Source organism: Mastigoproctus giganteus, chromosome 5, assembly GCF_048544385.1.
Source record: "Mastigoproctus giganteus isolate SK-2022 chromosome 5, ASM4854438v1, whole genome shotgun sequence".
NCBI lineage: Eukaryota > Metazoa > Arthropoda > Arachnida > Uropygi > Thelyphonidae > Mastigoproctus > Mastigoproctus giganteus.
Window position 1 is genome coordinate 830834 of NC_143579.1, and position 19453 is coordinate 850286.

At 38.5% G+C, this 19453-nt stretch overlaps 1 protein-coding gene across 3 annotated transcripts in view; it reads right to left on the minus strand.

The window, feature by feature from the left end:
- Positions 1 to 437: 437 nt before the first annotated feature.
- Positions 438 to 19453, minus strand: part of LOC150085121 (RNA-binding protein FUS-like) — a 290717-nt gene continuing 271701 nt past the window's right edge. For all 3 annotated transcript variants that reach the window (XM_090373038.1, XM_090373039.1, XM_090373037.1), the window contains 2 exons: positions 15620 to 15856; positions 438 to 535 (listed from right to left, as the gene is read on the minus strand). In XM_090373038.1, the coding sequence (XP_090229164.1) occupies positions 502 to 535; positions 15620 to 15856 (271 nt within the window). In that variant the 3' untranslated portion in view covers positions 438 to 501. The remainder of the gene's footprint in view (positions 536 to 15619; positions 15857 to 19453) is intronic.

Genomic DNA, 19453 nt, shown 5'->3' on the forward strand with positions numbered 1-19453 from the left:
ATATCTTTATATATACATATTAAAACCACTTTCGAATATAATTAACAACTTAATATTAATTTACCCTTTCCAAGAATATGCTCACAAGAAAGCCATAATGATCAATATTAGTCAAGCATTTTAACTCGCATCAATTAAAAGCATTTTCTAATTCACAGGTGAACAATCAGATTTGTTACACTTTATAAAAAAAGTGTAACATTTACATTTCACTTTTATCTACTTATGTTCACTAGTATATTTTGACAGCTGACTCTAGATAAAGTAGTTTTAATAAATGTGCTCATCTAGATAGTATTTTACAATTTTGAATTGTGGCCAATTTAAGTACAGATGTACGAAAAACATTGATTCTAACATGCTTTTCATAAAAGGAGTATATGAATAATTTTATTTATTTATTTATAAAAAAAAAAAACATGCACTAAGAAAAAAAAAAAAAGGAAAAAAAAAAAAAAAAAACTGATGAAAATATGAATAATGAAAACCAGTCCAACGATGTTAGTAGGGCCTTCCCTGCATTCTTCTGTCATCTCTATAGAAAAAAGTAAATAAAATAAACACAAGCATAACACAAAGATTATAATCTTTAAATAATGCTTACTTATTTTAATTGACTAATAATTATATGTCACTTAATACGGTTGAGTGAAAAATGTTAAAATTGAGATAAGAACAGCTTAAAACAAAGTGGCCAACATTTACTTGACATGTTGGCCACTACATATAATAATCCAGCATGCTACATATGTTTAAAATGCCTAAAACATTATCTAGGTATCAAAAAGCTACCAGAATCAATCTCTCAATCCACACTAGTCCATGCATGGAATGACTAAATGTTAAATATTCTTTTAGTGGCATAGTGTGCAGGTATATCCAGAACTGGAAATTAGCATTAGTAGAGGCATATGATGCAAGAAACCAAGCTTATGCAGAATCAACCCAAAAAAAAAAATCTGCCATATTATCCCTCCATTTGTTCCAAATGCCTATCTAGCTCAGCCTTAAATTTATTTAGGCTATGAACTTCCACAACAAAAGTTAGAAGGCTGTTACACCAATCAACTACCCCACTGGCAAAAGGCAAATTTCCACACAGCTATTCCACAAACTGTCTTTCCTCAATTTGAAGCTATGCCCCCACACTTTCTTAATCTGAGCAAGAGAAAGAATCCCATCAGCATTCAGCTGGCTCAACCCGTTCAAGGCTTTATACACCTCAATCAGATCACCTCGCAGGTGCCTACTCTACAAGTGCTGCAATTTCCAGAACTTAAGACTTTCTTGGTAAGAGCACCCCTCCAATCTTATTGCTCTTCTTCATACTCGTTCTAGCAACTCTATATCCTTTCTGAAATGAATAATTTTATTTATTTATTTATAAAAAAAAAAAACATGCACTAAGAAAAAAAAAAAGGAAAAAAAAAAAAAAAAAAAAAAACTGCGGCCTCGAGACCTGTACAGTACTCAGTGTGTGGCCTGACCATTGCATTGTATAATAAGATAATCACCTGCCTGTCCCAGCTAGTAAATTCCTATACATCATTGACAAGACTCCATGACCTGTCCTGGCATCCCATCTGCACTGCTCAGCGAACTTCATATTTCACTGCACAATTACCACCAGGTCTTTTTCACTTTCCACTTCCCTGAGTGCAGTACCATACAGTTGGTACGTTTCTCTTGGGTTCTTGCTAACCATATGCAGTACTTTGCACTTGTCAATGTTAAACTTCAGTTGCCACTTCTCAGTCCATTTGCCCAACTTATCTAGATCCAGTTGGGGTAGCATATTGCCTTTACTGTCGTTAACAACTCTGCCAACCTTTGTATCATCAGGAAACTTAGACATTAAGCCTGATATACCTTCATCAATATCACTGATAAAAATACAAAACAACAATGAGCCCAGCACTGAACCCTGGGGAACTCCACTAATAACGTTTGTCCACAAAGAGCAGGGTCCATTGATTACCACTCTCTGTTGTCTCTCACTCAACCATCCCTTTATCCAATGTAGCAACTTACATTGGATAAAGACAGACTGAACATCGTACTGTCCACCAACGTCAATTGGATGCACATCCTTAGATTTTATTTGTTCTTAACTAACAGCATAACCCCTCCTCCCTTCCTGTCCTGTTTATCCTTTCTGTACAGATTCTACTTCCCAAATTCCAATTCTGCACTGCTTATGTCTGTGTGACACCATATCTCTGATATACCAACAACATCTGCCTTTGATATCTTGACTAGTACTTCAAGCTGATCAAATTTATTAACTATACTCCTAGTATTGGTGTAAATGCAAGTATGTATACACCTGTTTCAACTCTTAGTTACCCTAACACAGCCCATGTATTTACTTGTTCCATTATGACTCCAAGAATAGGTGAGGCCAGGTGGGCAGGAACAGCAGTGCAAAGCACATACTTCGTGATTAGACTGGGTTTCGAGCCTGTGACCGCCAAATGCGGAGGATGCAGAAAGGTCAGGGAATGACCACCGCTTATCACTGGAGCAATATGGCCTTTGTTGCTAATGCTCCAAAAAACAACAGCAACTATGACTCCCAGCAGTCATGGAAATCTCCATTACCTTGCTTTCCAGGCTGCTGCTCATTCTAATAGAAGCAATGCAAGAATCACTTTTGCCTCTTCCCGCAGCCACTCCTAACATTTCAGTCTGTGTATCTCCCCAAGCTAGTAGCTTTCCTAACACTGCCTCGATAGCATCAGCAAATATTCTTGCACCTTTTCTCTATAATTGTATCCCATCCCTATAGAAGCAGTCTCTCCTGTCAACAAGCACAAGGAAGGCTGAAAAAAATTTTACACCTTGAGCAGAATTGCAGACACTTTCACATTCAACCCAAACTTCCAAATTTTTTTCACAATTGACCTGTACTTGTTGAGTAAATTGCAGATCTCTTACTCTAGAATGTATACAACAATATCACCTTTTGTGCTCTTAAAAGATGATATCTGTTCTACATCATCATCAATTTTTGCCCTTAGCAGACATACCTTGGTCCTCTTCCACCTATCCTTTTTGCATAATATATTCCCCATCTCCCTGACAACAGAGTCATCAACAATAATTAGTTCCTGTAGGACTAGTTATTGTTGAGTCAGAAGGTGCTGACTCTATTTAAAAATTACAGCTGTGAATTACAGGCTCTGAAAAAGCAATAAGTGTTTGCCATTTTATTTACCTCATCGTTAATTTATATTAAACTTTATAAGTAGCCATATAGTTCTAGATACGCTGGTTATTTTTATTTTTAATTTAGATGAGTTTTTTTAGATTACTACTTAATATACGTAAAACCGTTGTTTCATTCGAATCTTGTAACCATTGTTTTTGTATAGCGTGGTAGGGAATTCAAATTTTAATTGTGATAACTAGGTAGCTCTAATGTAAAATTATATAGCGTAATTCGCATCCCTACATTTAGGATTCTATTAGATAGTGTAGTATTGACAATTAATTAAATTTATTGATCTTATTAATTTAAAATATCATGCCCCAGACTAGAGCAGAAAAGCAACGTGCACAAAGTGACAGGAGTGCTGTGACTCGTGGGAGAACTGAGGGGAGCAATTCTCCAATGCATCACAGCCTAAAAAATTGTGCAATTTGTGAAATGTTTGCGAACTCTCTGAAACGGAACATGATCTAGCCAAGGAGGGTGTCTTTGTGTGTGCCAGGTGCAGAGAGCGTCTAGAAATTAGGCGTCAACTCAGCGTTCTGATAGGCATCTATGAGAGCTTGAGGTGTAGGGTAGATGCCCTCGAAGAAATTAATATGAGGGCCGTCAAGCTCTCAGCTGCCCAACTTAATGCCAGAGCTCACTCCTGGGCATCAGGCAACAGGGCAGCAATCTCCAAGGCAGAATGCCCTGGTCCCACAGGAGTTAGTTATCGTCTGTGACTCTATTGTCAGGGAGACGGGGAATATATGGTGTAAAAAGGATAGATGGAAAAGGACCAGGGTATGTCTGCCAGGGGGAAAGTGTTGATGATGTTGTAAAGCATATATCATCTTTTAAGGGCACAAAGGGTGATATTGTTGTACACGTTGGCACCAATGACATTACGAGTAGGAGATGTGCAGATTTACTTAACAAGTGAGGTCAATGTTGCAAAAAAGTCACGAGTTAGGGTTAAATTTGAAAGTGTCTGCAATTCTGCCCAGACACAATAGGAGGGGGGGGTTCATTATGAGAGCCTTGTCAATCTATTCGGCCCTGGAGTAAATCTGCAAGGCTCAAGGGGAAGAATTTTTTTCAGCCTGGTCTGTGCGTGTTAACAGGAGAGACTGCTTCTACAAGATGGGATACACTTAAATAGAAAGAGTGTAAGAATATTTGCTGATGCTATCGAGGCATTGTTAGATGGGTAGGAAAACTGCTGGCTTGGGGGATTCGCAGACTAAAAGGTTAAAAGTAGCCGCAGGCGGAGGTGTTGGTGATTCTTACACTACTTCTATTAGAATAAGCAGTGGCCTGGAGCGAGGGGTGTTCGGGTTTCGGGAACTGATGGCAGTCATCGTGAAACAGATGGGTATATGGGATTTGTTAGGGTAACTAATAATAAGAATAGGTGCATGTATAGCAATGCTAGAAGTATATAAATTTGATGAATTTGAGGTGTTGGTCAAGACATTAAAGGCAGATATTCTTGGGATAGCAGAGAAGTGGTATGACACAGATATAAGGAATGCAGAACTAGAATTTGGGGAGTACAATGTGTACAGAAAGGATAGAGAGGATAGGAAGAGAGGAGGTGTTATGCTGTTAATTAAGAAAAACATAAAATCAAAAGAAGTGCATCCAGATGATACAGATGAACAATGCACTGTTGAGTCAGTTTGGTGTGACATAAGCACTGTGAAAGCAAAATTAAGTGTAGGCGTGTGTTATAGGCCTAATGACTCGAATGAGCACAATGAACAATTGTAGAGAGAAATAGAGTGGGCTAGTAAATCAGAATGTCTTATAATGGGGTATTTCAACTTCCCAGATATAGACTGGAATTTATGGGTTGGTCACTTGCACACTAGAAAGACTTTTGCGAATTTGTTGGATGATTGTTTTCTGCAGCAGCATGTTCGAGAGGCAACCAGAGAGGGTAATACTCTTGATCTGGTTATCAGCAGTGATCATTCGTGTATTAAGAATTTGCAGATAAAGGAACCATTAGGTGGCAGTGGTCACAGTGTACTGATGTGGGATTTACTTAAAGATATAATTACCATCAGGGGTTAAGGAAGGGGTTTTTGCTTCCATAAAGGTGACTACAGTGGTCTCAGACAGTTTTTAAATTCTGTACAGTGGGACCAACTGATGATGTTACCAACAGAAAATTCAATGTGGGAAGCATTCAAGGAATTAATAGCGGAAACTACTAAACGTTTCATACCTATTAAGAAATATTGTTCAAGGTTTAGGCCTAACTGGTTATCAAATGAACTAATGAGACTCACGACAGAGAAGAAAAATGCATGGGATGCATATAAATTATCAGGCGACACAGAAGCCTATGATATATATATATATATATATATAAGCTAGTCTGTAATCAAGTCACAAAAAGAGGTTAGGCAGGGGAATGCAGATTACGAGAAATCTTTGGCAAAGGATGCTAAGAAAAACAGCAAGGATTTATTTACTTATATAAACTTTAAAAGGAAGGAGATGAATCTCATTGGTCCACTTGATATCGATGGTTCAACTGTTGATAATCCTGCTCAGATAGCAAACAAACTGAATGAGTATTCTGCATCTACATTCACACATGAGGAGTTTTAAAGGTTTGAAAATACCACAAGGTTATCAAATTGTAACAAGTTGCTTAATGATTTTGTAATAACCGAGAGCAAAGTGGAGGAGAAATTGTTGAAGTTAAACATAAGAAAGGCACCTGGGGTGGATGGGATCTATCCAGTTATATTAAAGGAGGTAGCAAAGGAAGTAAGCAAAACCTTAGCCATAATTATGAGAGTATCCTTTGACTCAGGGGATGTCCACATGGACTGGAGATGTGCAAATGTGTCCCCAATTCACAAAGAGGAATTGAAGGGTGACAAGAGTAATTACAGACCAGTTAGTTTAATTTCTGTTCTGGGTAAAATAATGGAGTCACTGGTTAAAGATGCATTGTAGGATCACGTAGACAAGACTGCAGCAATATTTGTTGTTATTTGGTTTTTAGAAGCTTTAGCAACTAAGGCCATACTGCTCCGGGGATATACGGTGGTCATTTCCTGAATTTATAAGCATCCTATGTATTTGGTGGTCACTGGCTCGAACCCCGGTCTAATGTACTACGCACTGCTGCTCCTGACCACCTGGCTACGGAGGTGCCTACTGCAGCAATAATTCAGACACAGCATGGGTTTCTTAAGGGTAATTCTTGTCTGAAAAAGTTGATTGGTTATTATAATGTGGTTACAACGGAACTGGATGAAAAAAATTATTTTGATATCATATACTTCGATTTCAGGAAAGCTTATGACACTGTTGTGCATGGATGGCTACTGTACAAATTGGAGCAGAAGGGTATTTAGTGTAAGTTGCTACAATGGATAAAAGGATGGTTGAGTGGGAGAAGACAGAGGGTGGTAATCAATGGGTGCTGCTCTTCGGGGACTAATGTTAGTAGTGGAGTCCCACAGGGTTCGGTGTTGAGTCCAATGTTGTTTTGTATATTTATCAATGATATTGATGAAGGTATATCAGGCTGCTTAATGTGGAAGTTTGCAGATGATACAAAGGGTGGCTGGGTTGTTAATAACAGTAATGGCATTGTTCTACTGCCACAGGATCTAGAAAATTAGGGCAGATTGAGAAGTGGCAACTAAAGTTTAACATTGACAAATGCAAAGTACTGCAAATGGATAGAAGTAACTCCAGAGAAACTTACCAACTCTGTGGTTCTACACTTAAGGAGGTAGAAAATGAAAAAGACCTGGGAGTAGTTGTGCAGTCAGATATGAAATTTTCTAAGCAATGCAGACAGGCTTCCAGAGCAAGTCATACATGACTTGCTCTGGAAGTCATGTATGAAGTCATGTATGACAAGACTTCCAGAGCAAGTCATACATGACTTGCTCTGGAAGTCTTGTCATACAAGATATACATGAATTTTGCTAGTAGGGAAAAGGAGGTGATTATCCCTTTGTATAAGGGAATGACAGGTCACACCTCGAGTACTGGATACAGGTCTAGAGGCCTCATTTTAGGAAGGATGTAGAGTAGCTTGAGCGGGTACAGAGGAGGGTGCAACAAGATTGGAGAGGGGAACTTTATTCCTCTCACCTCTCCTACCAAGAAAGGCTTAAGTTCTGCGAATTGCAGTGACTGGAGACTAGGCACCTGTGAGGTGATCTGATTCAGGCGTATAAGGCTTTGAATGGGTTGAGCACGCTGAATTCTGATAGGATTCTTCCGCTTGCTCAGATTACAAACCCGAGGGGAGCATAAATTCAAATTGAGAAAAGACAGTTGTAAAAGAGATTTGTGAAAATTCCGTCTGTCGTTGTGGAAGCTGATGGCTTATATAAACTGAAAGAGGAACTGGACAAACCTTTAGAGTGAATGGATTTGTGAAATTGTTTTTTTTTTTTATTTAGATGATGCCACATAAGCTCATATGCTTGCTTACTTGCATCACATGCTCCCATTACAACTTTTTTTTTTTTTTTTTTTTCTTTGTGAACCCCAAACACGAGAGGTATTAGAACCTATAGTACTTAGTACCGTGCTTGGGTTGGAGGTTGAGAAGAGGAAAGAAGATATTTGTTGACATTGGACTTGAACTTCTGTAGATTGTAATTTTCAGGAAATACGTATGAAGGAAGATTGTTCCAGAAAATGGCAGTTGAATGAATAAATGAGGAAGATGAAAAGTTGGTTATGTTGGTTTGAGGTTGGACAGTAAATGGATGTTGGCTGGTGGCGGCACGTGTTCAGACTGTTTTGAAAGAGAGAGCGGGAATTATAGAAGCCAATTCAGAAGAACAGTGCCCATGGAAGTATCTGTAGAAGAGGCATGCAGCAGGAACAGTGCTCCACTCCCTTCCTCAGTTCCACTGAGGAAGGGAGTGGAGAGACTCTGTTAGAGATGTATCATTAATTAACCTAACTGCTCTCTTCTGAATGGAATCAAGAAGACTGAGAGAGGTTTTGGGGGCACCACCCCAGATGTGGGAACAATATTCCATGGCAGGGCGGATTTGCGATTTATACAGAGTGAGCAGCTGTTTGGAAGAAAAGCAATATTTGTAATGTGCTTGTGCCAAGAGAGATTACAAGTCAGGGTAATCCCCAAAAGAGATATATTATTTTGCCGAGAAATCGGAGTGTCGCTAAAGATAAGCATAGGAGCAGAAGAGTCCTCTTTGCTGCGAGATATAAGACAAGACTGAGTTTTAGAAGGGTTGAAATCAACTAAGTTGTCTTTGCCCCACTGGAGAATTACCTGAAGATCGGCATTTAAGGAATTGACAGCAGATTTTTGAGAAGTTGAAGCTGATTGAGCAGGAAAAGGTTTCTCAAAATGGAAAGTTGAATGCAATGTGCTATCATCGGCGAAACTATGGATAGGATTTCCAGTCAATGGAAGAAGATCATTGATATACAAGAGGAAAAGAGTGGGGGAAAAAATTGAACCTTGGGGAATACCGTCATTAGTGGAGAAGTTAGAAGACAGAGAGCCATCTACCATCACCCTCAGTGAGCGATCAGAGAGAAAACTGGATAAACAATTACTAAAAACAGTTGGCAAACCATAAGATGGAAGCTTGTTTAGAAGACCTTTATACCAAACACGATCAAAAGCCTTTGAGATGTCAAGAGCAACTACTTGTGTTTCACCGAACCTTTCCATTGAATTAGTCCATAAATGGGTAACATAAGCCAGAATATCACCAGTGGATCGACACTGACGGAATCATACTGGCGACCGTTGATCAGACGGAAGGTTTCTAGGTAGTTTAAGAGTTGGCGGTTAATTGATTTCTCCATTACTTTAGAAAGAGTAGAAGTAATTGCAATGGGACGATAATTGGATGGCACCCTTTTTAGGAACTGGCTGGATATGAGCAAATTTCCAAGCAGAAGGAAAAACACCTTTGGAATAAGAAAGTGAAAAAAGGCGGCAAAGAATAGGAGTAAGTTCAGGAGCACAGGTTTTGAGAACAAGTGGAGAAATACCATCAGGACCTGGAGCTTTCTTAGCATCAAGATTCATCAAAATCCTTCTGATATCCTTTTGACAGAAGACCACAGGAGGCATTGAATGGAGCATGTCAGGAATGGTGGGAGCTGTTTTACCAAGATCATTAATACATGAGCTCGAAGAAAAATGGGATGCTAGCAGGTCAGCATCCTTGGCTGAAGTGAGAACAGAGCCATTTGGTTTGGACAAAGGTTGGAGCAGAGATGGGCAAAAGTTGCGGCCAATAGCTTTGGCATGAGACCAGAATACTTGGCTACCATTAGTGCAAGAAGCAAGTTTTCTACTCTTAGCCTGTTCAAACTCTAGATTGGACTGATTAATGACTGCTTTACAATTGTTGCGAGCTTTGGTGTAGGCAGAAAATGAAACTGAAGAATTAGAAACAAGCCGATTACGATATGCAACATTCTTCTCTTGGACAGCCTTAGCACATTTATTGGAAAACCAAGGTTTAGATAAAGGACGAGATTTTAAAGTGGAGTGTGGGATAAAGGATTTCATTCCTGCAAGAATAATTTCACTGACACGATCTGAGCAAAAGGAAAAGAAGAAAAGAAGTCTCACAGGTCATCCCATTTTGCATTCTTGTAATGCCAAACAATACGAGGTTGGGAATAGCCATGAGATAAAGGTTAAATTGGAGAAGAGACAGTCACCAAGGTGTGATCTGAAGTGCCTAAAGGACCTCTCACTTTGACCTTGTACTTAGAAGGCTTGTTTGTGAGAAAAAGATCAAGCGTATTGGCTGTATGATTAGGATTGTCCGGTATTCTTGTAGGTAAATGAACAATCTGTGCTAGGTCATTAGTAATTGCAAAAGCCTCAGCATCTCGACCTGCTGGGTCGGTGTGACTAGAAAACGGAAGCCACCTGGAGTTGTGAACATTAAAATTACCAAGGAAAATTACCTCACTGTTAGGAAAGTTGGACTGGAGTAAGTCAAGTTGCAATGAGAGAAAGTCAAAGAGCTCCAAGTGATTAGTGGAGTTGGGAGAACGGTAGAGACAACAGATGAATTTGACACAATGAGGTAGAGAGATTTTAAGCCAGAGAAGATCAAAGAGAGGAGATTCCAAATTGCCAAGTCTCTGACAGGGAATATCAGAACGGACATATGCACAAGTACCACCTTTGAGGCGAAAGGAATCATACAGCAAATAATTTGGACATCTGAGATGAGCAGTAGTTGAATCAACCGATAACTGAGATTCAGTCAGAAAAAGTACATGGGGTTTCGAAGACTGCAAGTGGAAATGGACATCGTTGAGATTAGAATTGAGACCACGTATATTTTTGAAATGAATTAGGAAGTCTACTATTACTACATGCTAACAGGACATATTTGAGCTCCTTATCTGTGGGACTGTGCTCACCAGATGATCCCACTCTGTACCCTTACCCACCAATAGAAACAGGCTGCACACAGGTAACAGATTTCTTTCTTTGTAAATGCTGAAACTAGTACAGTCACTTGATGTGGACCTCTTTAAATTGGCTACCAGTAAGAAGTATCACTGGAAAATCTTAAAACACAGATTTTGTCTTATTAGCATTATCAGAGGCATTTGATGCAAGAAAGCAAGCTTATGCAGCATCAGCCAAAAAAAAAAAAAAAAAAAACCACTTCCACTTCACCCCTCTGTTCGTTCAAAATATCTGTCCAGCTGAGCTTTAAACTTATTTAGGCTATCAACTTCCACGACAAGGGATGGAAGTCTGTTCCGCCAACCAACCAACCACCCGCTGGCTAAAGGCAAATTTCCGCACGTCTATCCTACATCTGTCTTTCCTCAATTTGAATTTATGCTCTCTCAGCCTCATACAAGGGAATAATCACCTCCTTATTCCTGCTAGAAAAATTCCTATATATCATTGACAATACACCATGAGCTACTCTTGCAGCCCATCTGCACTGCTCAGACGGGCTGCAAGAGTAGCCCGTCTGCACTGCTCAGACGGGCTGCAAGAGTAGCCCGTCTGCACTGCTCAGAGAACTTCATATTTGCCTGAACAACCACCCCCAGGTCCCTTTCATTCTCTACCACTGTCAGTGTAGTACCACAGAGTTGATACGTTGCTCTGGGGTTGCTGTTTCCCATGTGTAGTACTTTACATTTGTCAAGTATGCTCTAATTTATGCTCTAATTCAAGTAAAATTCTAAATATTATAACTAAATGATCCCTGCAAACTTGCTAATTTGCTTAAAATATTATTCCCTGTTAAGAAAGGGTATATATTGCTTCACTTGTCATAACTAACTTTCTATACTAATCCTATTTACCTCTGACATGGAGGATATTGAATATCGCAATGTGAGCTTCCTCCTTGAGAGTTTATTCATCTATCATGTCAATCCCCTGGCCACTTACAGCTTTGAGGAGAATTTTGCCTTCACATATGTACTGCTCGTATGTATTAGATCTTTGGCAATAAAGATTTATTTATACCTAAGAAAACTTTGCATCTTCTAGTCTGGAAAAACTTTTGAGAAGCAAAAAGTAACAATTTAAAGCAGTTTTGTGCATATTATGTTTAACATAATAAATATAATGTCTACCATATACTGTATTTTCCAAATACCAAGGGCACTGTTGCCATCAGTTTTCTGGATAAGATGGACATTATTCACACAGATTACTTAGACAGGTAGATTACTTTTCCTTAATTGGTAATGTAAATTTCTGTAGTAATGTGGAATGATTGGCAAAGGCATGCCATTCTAAATGACACAACGACACAATAGCCAACACTGCTGTCACACAACCATGCCCGTCAGGATTATTTATCTTGCTACATCCACCTCATTTCCCTTGGCACTTTTGACTTTTCCTCTTTCTGCAGCTGAAATCATTTCTGCACGGAAAGCATTTTTTGGCAATACAATGCTTCTGTGAAAGAAGCATGGTTTCAAGAGCAAAATGATACCTACAAAAATGGCATAAACAAATGCTGTGAAAGATGGAAGAAATGCGTCACACTGTTGGTCACTACATAGAGGAGTAATATATGTTCCAAACCTCACGCAGAACATGGGATGGGGAAAACTTTTTGATAACCCTTGTATATTTTTACTATGTTTATTCAGATGGCTTCTAGTGGACCACAAGGTGAAGTACACAAACCCACCCATTTAAGTACTACCGTGCTTGTACAACCAGGCCTCGCATAAAGCGAGTTCAATTAACGCATTTTTCAGTTACCTCTATTTGAAAAAAAATTATACCACTTTACACGATACAAATTTCCAGTTAACACAATTGTTTTTTTATGTGATACTTGAAAAAGATTTGAATTGCGCACTAAGCTAACCATACATCGGATGGACAAAAAACAAGCATGTTCTATTAACCATCGGAAGCAGAAGTGTTACTTGTTTGTCTCCCACTAATAAAATCACATACAGACTTGCATTTAAAAATTCTAATTTTTAAAAATATTTGAGCCCAGTCATTTGTACAGTGTTGGCCTTTTTTTTTTTGCATCAATCAATTTCCGATAACAGACAACAATCTTCTCTAGGTCCTGGTGAAATAAATATCGCAGAGAACCTAAAACCTTTTGTTTGAGTTTCTCTGCGATACAAAAGATTTCATCTGGCTCTTTTACCATTATCTCCTTTTGTGGTAATATTATCATTTGGCTCATTTAAGATTTTTTTTTTTTTTTTTTGTTTAAAAATTCTAATTTTTAATTAGAATTTTTTAAAATTTTTATTTTTAAATGCAAAAAAATCTTTCTTATTGCAAAGAACCTAGAGAAGATTGTTGTCTGTTATTGGAAATTGATTGATGCAAAAAAAAAAAAAAAAAAAAAAGCCAACACACTTCAAACGACTCTGCTCAAATATTTTCGTAAGAAATAGTTTCTTTATTGTGTATTTTGTGCAAACCATTTAATTCTATATAATTATTTTCATTATCTTTTTCATGGTATACAGTTAATTTTTTCCCATTAAGATTATTACTATACAGTAATACCCCGACTTACGCGAACTCGGAGTTACGCGGTTCTTGATTTTTTCGTTTGGCAACGCTGCCGCCCACTATCTTCAAGGTCGTTTTTCATATGTTATCGATATACGGTGCGACAGCGGAGAATGAGAGCGAAAGATGAACAAAATTCAACTTTGCTGCTTTTATGTTTTTTATATCAGTGAAGGGGAAACACATTTCACCATAATAACGTAAAAACCAACACAATTCCAGCTATCGGTATAATCGCAAATGCAATTAGATCGAGTTTACTACCAGTTTATAACAGATTTCACTAGCAGAAACGCAACTGGATTTTTATTGTTTTATGGTAGTAACCCCTAGAAATGTGAGGTGTTAATAGCGTATCTCTGCCTTTATGGTGTTGTTTATTCAGTTGCTACATGCGTGCAGCTTTGTTTATGCTTATCAAGCGTGCCTCCTCGTTTTGTAATTGTGCTTTATTCCCTAAAAATGAGTAAAATACTTAATTAAAAGGTGTGAAAAGGAAGTGTCCTGGTGAAGACACTGCAGATTCAGAGAGAAAAAGAAAAGCAATTATCGATAAACAGAGGCGGACTGGGTCAAAAATTCTTACCCGGGAAAATTTATAGTGACCTCATACTATGGTTTATGGCCAAAATCACACCAGCCTCCGGGGTTTCCTCGGTAAGGCTTATGGCCAGTCCGCCTCTGTCGATAGAGAAAAAATATGAAATTGTGAAACGCTGTGAGCGAAATGAAAGACCATGTGATATTGCACGTGCTACAGGCCTAAATGAAGCAACGGCGAAAAGCACATGACAATTGCAAACTTGACAGGTTGAAAATTGAAAAGGGCTCAGTTGTAAAGGGCTTAAAAATTTTAGAAAACAGACTCCAACGAAGAACGCGTTATAGCTACAAAGCAATTCTGCGTGAAAAAAAGAAGGCGCTGTGTCGTCAGACGAATTTCGACATCGAAATAACTTTTTAACGTAAGTCATTTGTTTTTTTAATACATATTCTGTATTAATATGTATAAAGAACTGCAATTTTATTAATATTTTTCTTCTAAACTAGTGTTTTTGTTAGTCCTTGGTCCCAATTAAGCAAAATTTATATGTATTTATATGCAAAGTTGTACCCCGACTTACGCGAATTCGACTTACGCGATTTTCGTCGGACCCACCTATCGCGTAACTTCGGGGTATTACTGTATTTAATACCACTCATATACCATGTGATTATTAATAATATAGTTTATTAAGCAATCACCTAAACCACTATGCATTAAAGTGGCATTTAAGGCATCTTGCCGATACCCATCAGACAATGCTGTTTACGGCACAGAACAATAGAAAGAGTTACAAATTTGACTATATTACAATTAGTTAGTTTTTTTTGATTTTTAGGAGCATTAGCAACTAAGGCCATATTGCTCCGGATATGCAGTGGTCATTCCCTGACCTTTCCGCATCCTCCGTATTTGGAGGTGACGGGCTCGAACCCTGGTCTAATCAAGAAGCGTGTGCTACGCACTGCTGCTTCCCACTTGGCTACGGAGGCGCCTATATTACAATTACAAAGTTATTAATTAATTGAATTTAAAGCCTAAAGTACTAAGTTTGAATTATCTTCTCAGTAGAAAGCAGATATTAATTTAAGCAAATCGAAATACATATAAAGATTAAAATTCTTACCTGCTGACAGACTCACACTTGCGATGCTGCCACAAACCTTATGAGCATCCAGGCAAGAGCTGCTGCCGGCAGTTAATTTATAGGTGAGGGATTAAGCCCATTAACCAACAGAATGGTTCCATGTTTTCCATCCTGGGTCACTTATGCTCTCATACTCTGGACATCAGTTTGTAGGCTGATTATGAGGGTCTGGAGGGGGGGGGGAGGTTGTATGTGGGCCATTCTTCATGATGTCTGGATTATTTTCTTTTCCTGGTTATTCATTTACTCTTCTATTTTCTTATCAAAAAGGTGGATATAATGGAAATAATTTGTTATTGTAATATAGTCAAATTTGTAACTCTTTCTATTGTTCTGTCCCCCAACAACAAAGTCTGATGATGAGTATTGGAAGATGCCTGAAGCATCACTTTAATGCATAGTGGTTTGGGCGATTGCTTAATAACTATATTATTAATTTCACGTGATATGATTAGTATTAAATATAGTAATAAACTTAATGAAAACAATTTTGATTAAGAACCATGTTATGAATCTTTTAAATTTGCAAAATGGATTAAAAATTTTTAACAATGTTGGTAGGGTTGATGATAAATTCCTGTTCTGCCATATTGTTACTACCCACTAATCAATTCTTTTACACATCAATGTCATTATTTGAATGATTACAACCAATTAAGTAGGTCTTTAACATACAGTATGACTCTCACAAGAACTTACCCAGGACCTCCTCTCATTGCACCACCTCGTCCAAAATCTCTGTTACGACCAAATCCAGAATTTCCACGACCACCACCACCACCTCTTCTTCCTCCTCCTCTTCGATCGCCCCCACCACCAAACCTGCTATTTGGTGGGCCTCTCATTTCATCTGTAAAACCATCTCCGCCATCAGGGCGGGGTGCCTGACACTGCTTGCATACTGTTCGCCATGCAAAGTTGTTGTTGCGACAGTCTCTGGGGGTAAAATATATATCATATATTAAAAAATATTTCTAACCACCAAGATGTTAAATTTAGAGGTTTTGAAATTTTATAAACCAAGAAAGAGTACTCTTACTATATGTGCACGTTTGGGAGAGTGTATTCTTGTTAATGCAGATCTTACCATTTTGCACATGTATTTTTGCTGATTCAGACAGGGGTTACTCTTATCACGTAAGAAACAAAACACGAGCACTTAAAGATGTGCAAGAAAAATAGACCTCAAAATAGACCCGGACAGGTAGTAGTAGTGGCATGTGATGCAAGAAAGCAAATGTATGAGCTTATGCAGCATCAGCCAAAAAAAAAAAAAAAAAAAAACACACCATTCCCTCCAAATGCCTGTCCAGTTCCTCCTTAAATTTATTCAACCTATCAACTTCCACAACAAGATGGAAGTTTGTTCCAGCAATTAACCACCCGCTGGCTAAAGGCAAATTTCGCATATCTATTCTACACCTGTCCTTTCGTAATTTGAATTTAAGCAAATTGCCCCCTTAGGTTCGTAATCTGAACAAGTGGAAGAATCCCATCAGAATTCAGCGTGCTCAATTTGATATCCCTTGTATATTTTTACTATGTTTATTCAGATGGCTTCTAGTGGACCACAAGGTGAAGTACACAAACACACCCATTTAAGTACTACCATGCTTGTACAACCAGGCCTCATACACCTCAATCAGATCACCGTGCAGGTGCCTAGTCTCCAGCCACTGCAATTTGCAAAACTTAAGCCTCTCTTGATAAGAGGATCCCTTCATTCCCCTCACCAATCTTGTTGCCCTTCTCTGTACACACTCAAGTAAATCTACATCCTTCCTAAAATGAGGCCTCCAGACCTGTATGCAGTACTCAAGGTGTGGCCTGACCAGTGCCTTATACAGAGGGATAATCACCTCCTTTTCCCATGAAAAGGAGGTGGTATTGCCATGAGAAAACTTACAGGAAGCTCATTGCAGCGGATCTGTATACAAAACTAGAAATATGATGAAGAAAGATTTCAAGTGCCCTCAAACTCATAAAAATCTTAAATGAATGATATATTTCCAAAAGACTCTTATAGGACTGAGGGTATTCCTTAAGAATGACAATGGGGACCAATTCATAGTGTAAATGATGATGTCATTTTTCTGTGTATGTATATTGTTTTGTAATTTTTCTATGTATGTATATTATATTATTTTGTAATTTTTCTATGTATGTATATTATATTATTTTGTAATTTTTCTATGAATGCATGATTTCTGTATGTATGTAATTTTTCCTCTATGTTTATATATCTTATGTATTTGCTGATATTTTATCGTATGTTACATTCTAATAAGTTTAGTTGGATGTATGTATGAGCCACCCTCCTAGACAATTTGTGTACAGGGGTGTGTTGAATAAACTAATGATAATAATAATAATAATAATAATAAAAAAAAGTTTAATGGAGAATTCACTACAAACACCATATGGATGACACACAAAGCATAGATATTTTAAATTCATAAAATTATTACGACAATATTGTTAATGAACATCAATATTTACGAAGGATTGCATAATTTTGGTGATAGCTGAGGCAACTGATATTCACTCAAGTCAAGTGGACCTAATTTAGGCAAAGTCTGGTCAGTCTGTGACAGCCAAATCCTCTGTTTGCACCTTCATGATGGTGGGACTGTTAGTAACCCTGAGTATGATCCAGGTGCAAACTAACATAAGCAGAGGTTGAGTTGTGACACCCACACCACATGGAAGAATGGCACCTATCTGTGTTACCAGGCAATACTAGACGACTCTCATCATCTGGTACAATACCACTTATTGGAGACTTGAAGAGATGAAACTCATGTTTAACTCTCCAGAGCAAAGTTCTGGCAATCTCCCCTGCCAAAACGAATTGAGCTTATGATGGGCATCATGGAGAGATCCAATCTTCCTTACTTTTCAAGGGAACAGCTCTAAAACAGCATTCACAGTCCACCAGACTTAATCTATAGGTAACTGCGAGGGGCAAAGGTTGACGACGTAGAGCAAATATCTTTTAAGGGCACAAAAGGTGATATTGTTCTACACGCTGGCACTAATGATATTAAGAGTAGGACACCAGCAGAATTACTTAAAAGGCACAGGTCACTGTTGTAAAAAAGCCGTGAATTAGGGTTGAATTCGAAAATGTTTGAAATTCTGCCCACATATGATAGGAGGGAGTATATGATGACAGCCTTGTCGATCAATTCGCCCCTGAAGATTTTGTAACAAGGCTCAAGGGGCAGAATTTTTCTCAGCCTGATCTGTGCCTGTTCACAGGAGAGACTGCTTCTTAAATACATTTAAATAGAAAGAGTGCAAGAATATCTGCTAATGCTTTGGAGACAGTGTTAGGTGGGTCAGAAAACTGGTAGATTGGGGAGGGATACTCAGGCCAATAGATTAACAGTAGCCGCTGGCAGAGGTGAAAGTGATTCTTGTACTGCTTCCATTGGAATGAGCAGCAGTCTGGAAAACAAGATGAATGGGATTTCAGAGACTGCTGGGAGTCATTGCAGTACAAGTAAACACATGGGTCGTGTTAGGGTAGCTAAGAATAGAAACAGGTGCATGCATACTTGCATGTACACCAATGCTAGGAGTCTGGTTGATGAATTTGAGGTGTTAATCAAAATATCAAAGTCAGATATTGTTGGGATATCAGAGACGTGGTGTCACACAGATATAAGGAATGAAGAACTGGAATTTGGGGAGTACAACTAACTAATAGCATAACCCAGGAAGGTTGTTGTTGTTGTTGTTATTTGGTTTTTAGGAGCATTAGCAACTAAGGCCATATTGCTCCGGGATATGCGGTGGTCATTCCCTGAATGACCTTTCCGCATCCTCCGTATTTGGTGGTGACGGGCTCGAACCCCGGTCTAATCAAGAAGCGTGTGCTACGCACTGCTGCTCCTTCCCACCTGGCTACGGAGGCGCCACCCAGGAAGGAGTGGGTTATGCTATTAGTTAGGAAACACCTAAAATCCAAGGAGGTACAGCCAGTGGACATCGCTGGACAGTGCAATATGGAGTCAGTTTGGTGTGACATAAGCACTGGGAAATCAAAATTGAGAGTAGGAGTGTGCTATAGGCCCAATAACTCTGATGGGTATAATAAAAAACAGTACAGGGAAATAGAGTGGGCCAGTAAATCAGAGTCTTATAATGGGAGATTTTAATTTCCCAGATATTGACTGGAATTTGTGGGTTGGTCACTCACACACTAGCAAGGCTTTTGTGGATTTATTGGATGATTGTTTTCTACATCAGCATATTCAGGATGCAACAAGAGGGAGTAAAACTCTTGATCTGATTGTCATGAAGTGAGATTTACTCAAAGAGGTAACTACCATTAGAGGTAAAGGGAAGGGTTTTTGCTTTCATAAAGGTGACTAGAGATCTGACACAGTATTTAAATTCTATACAGTAGGACCAACTGATGTTACCCACAGCAAATTCAAAATTGGAAGCTACTATGTTTACATACCAACTAACAAATATTGTTAAAGGTTTAGGCCTAAATGGATGTCAGATGAACTAATGAGACAT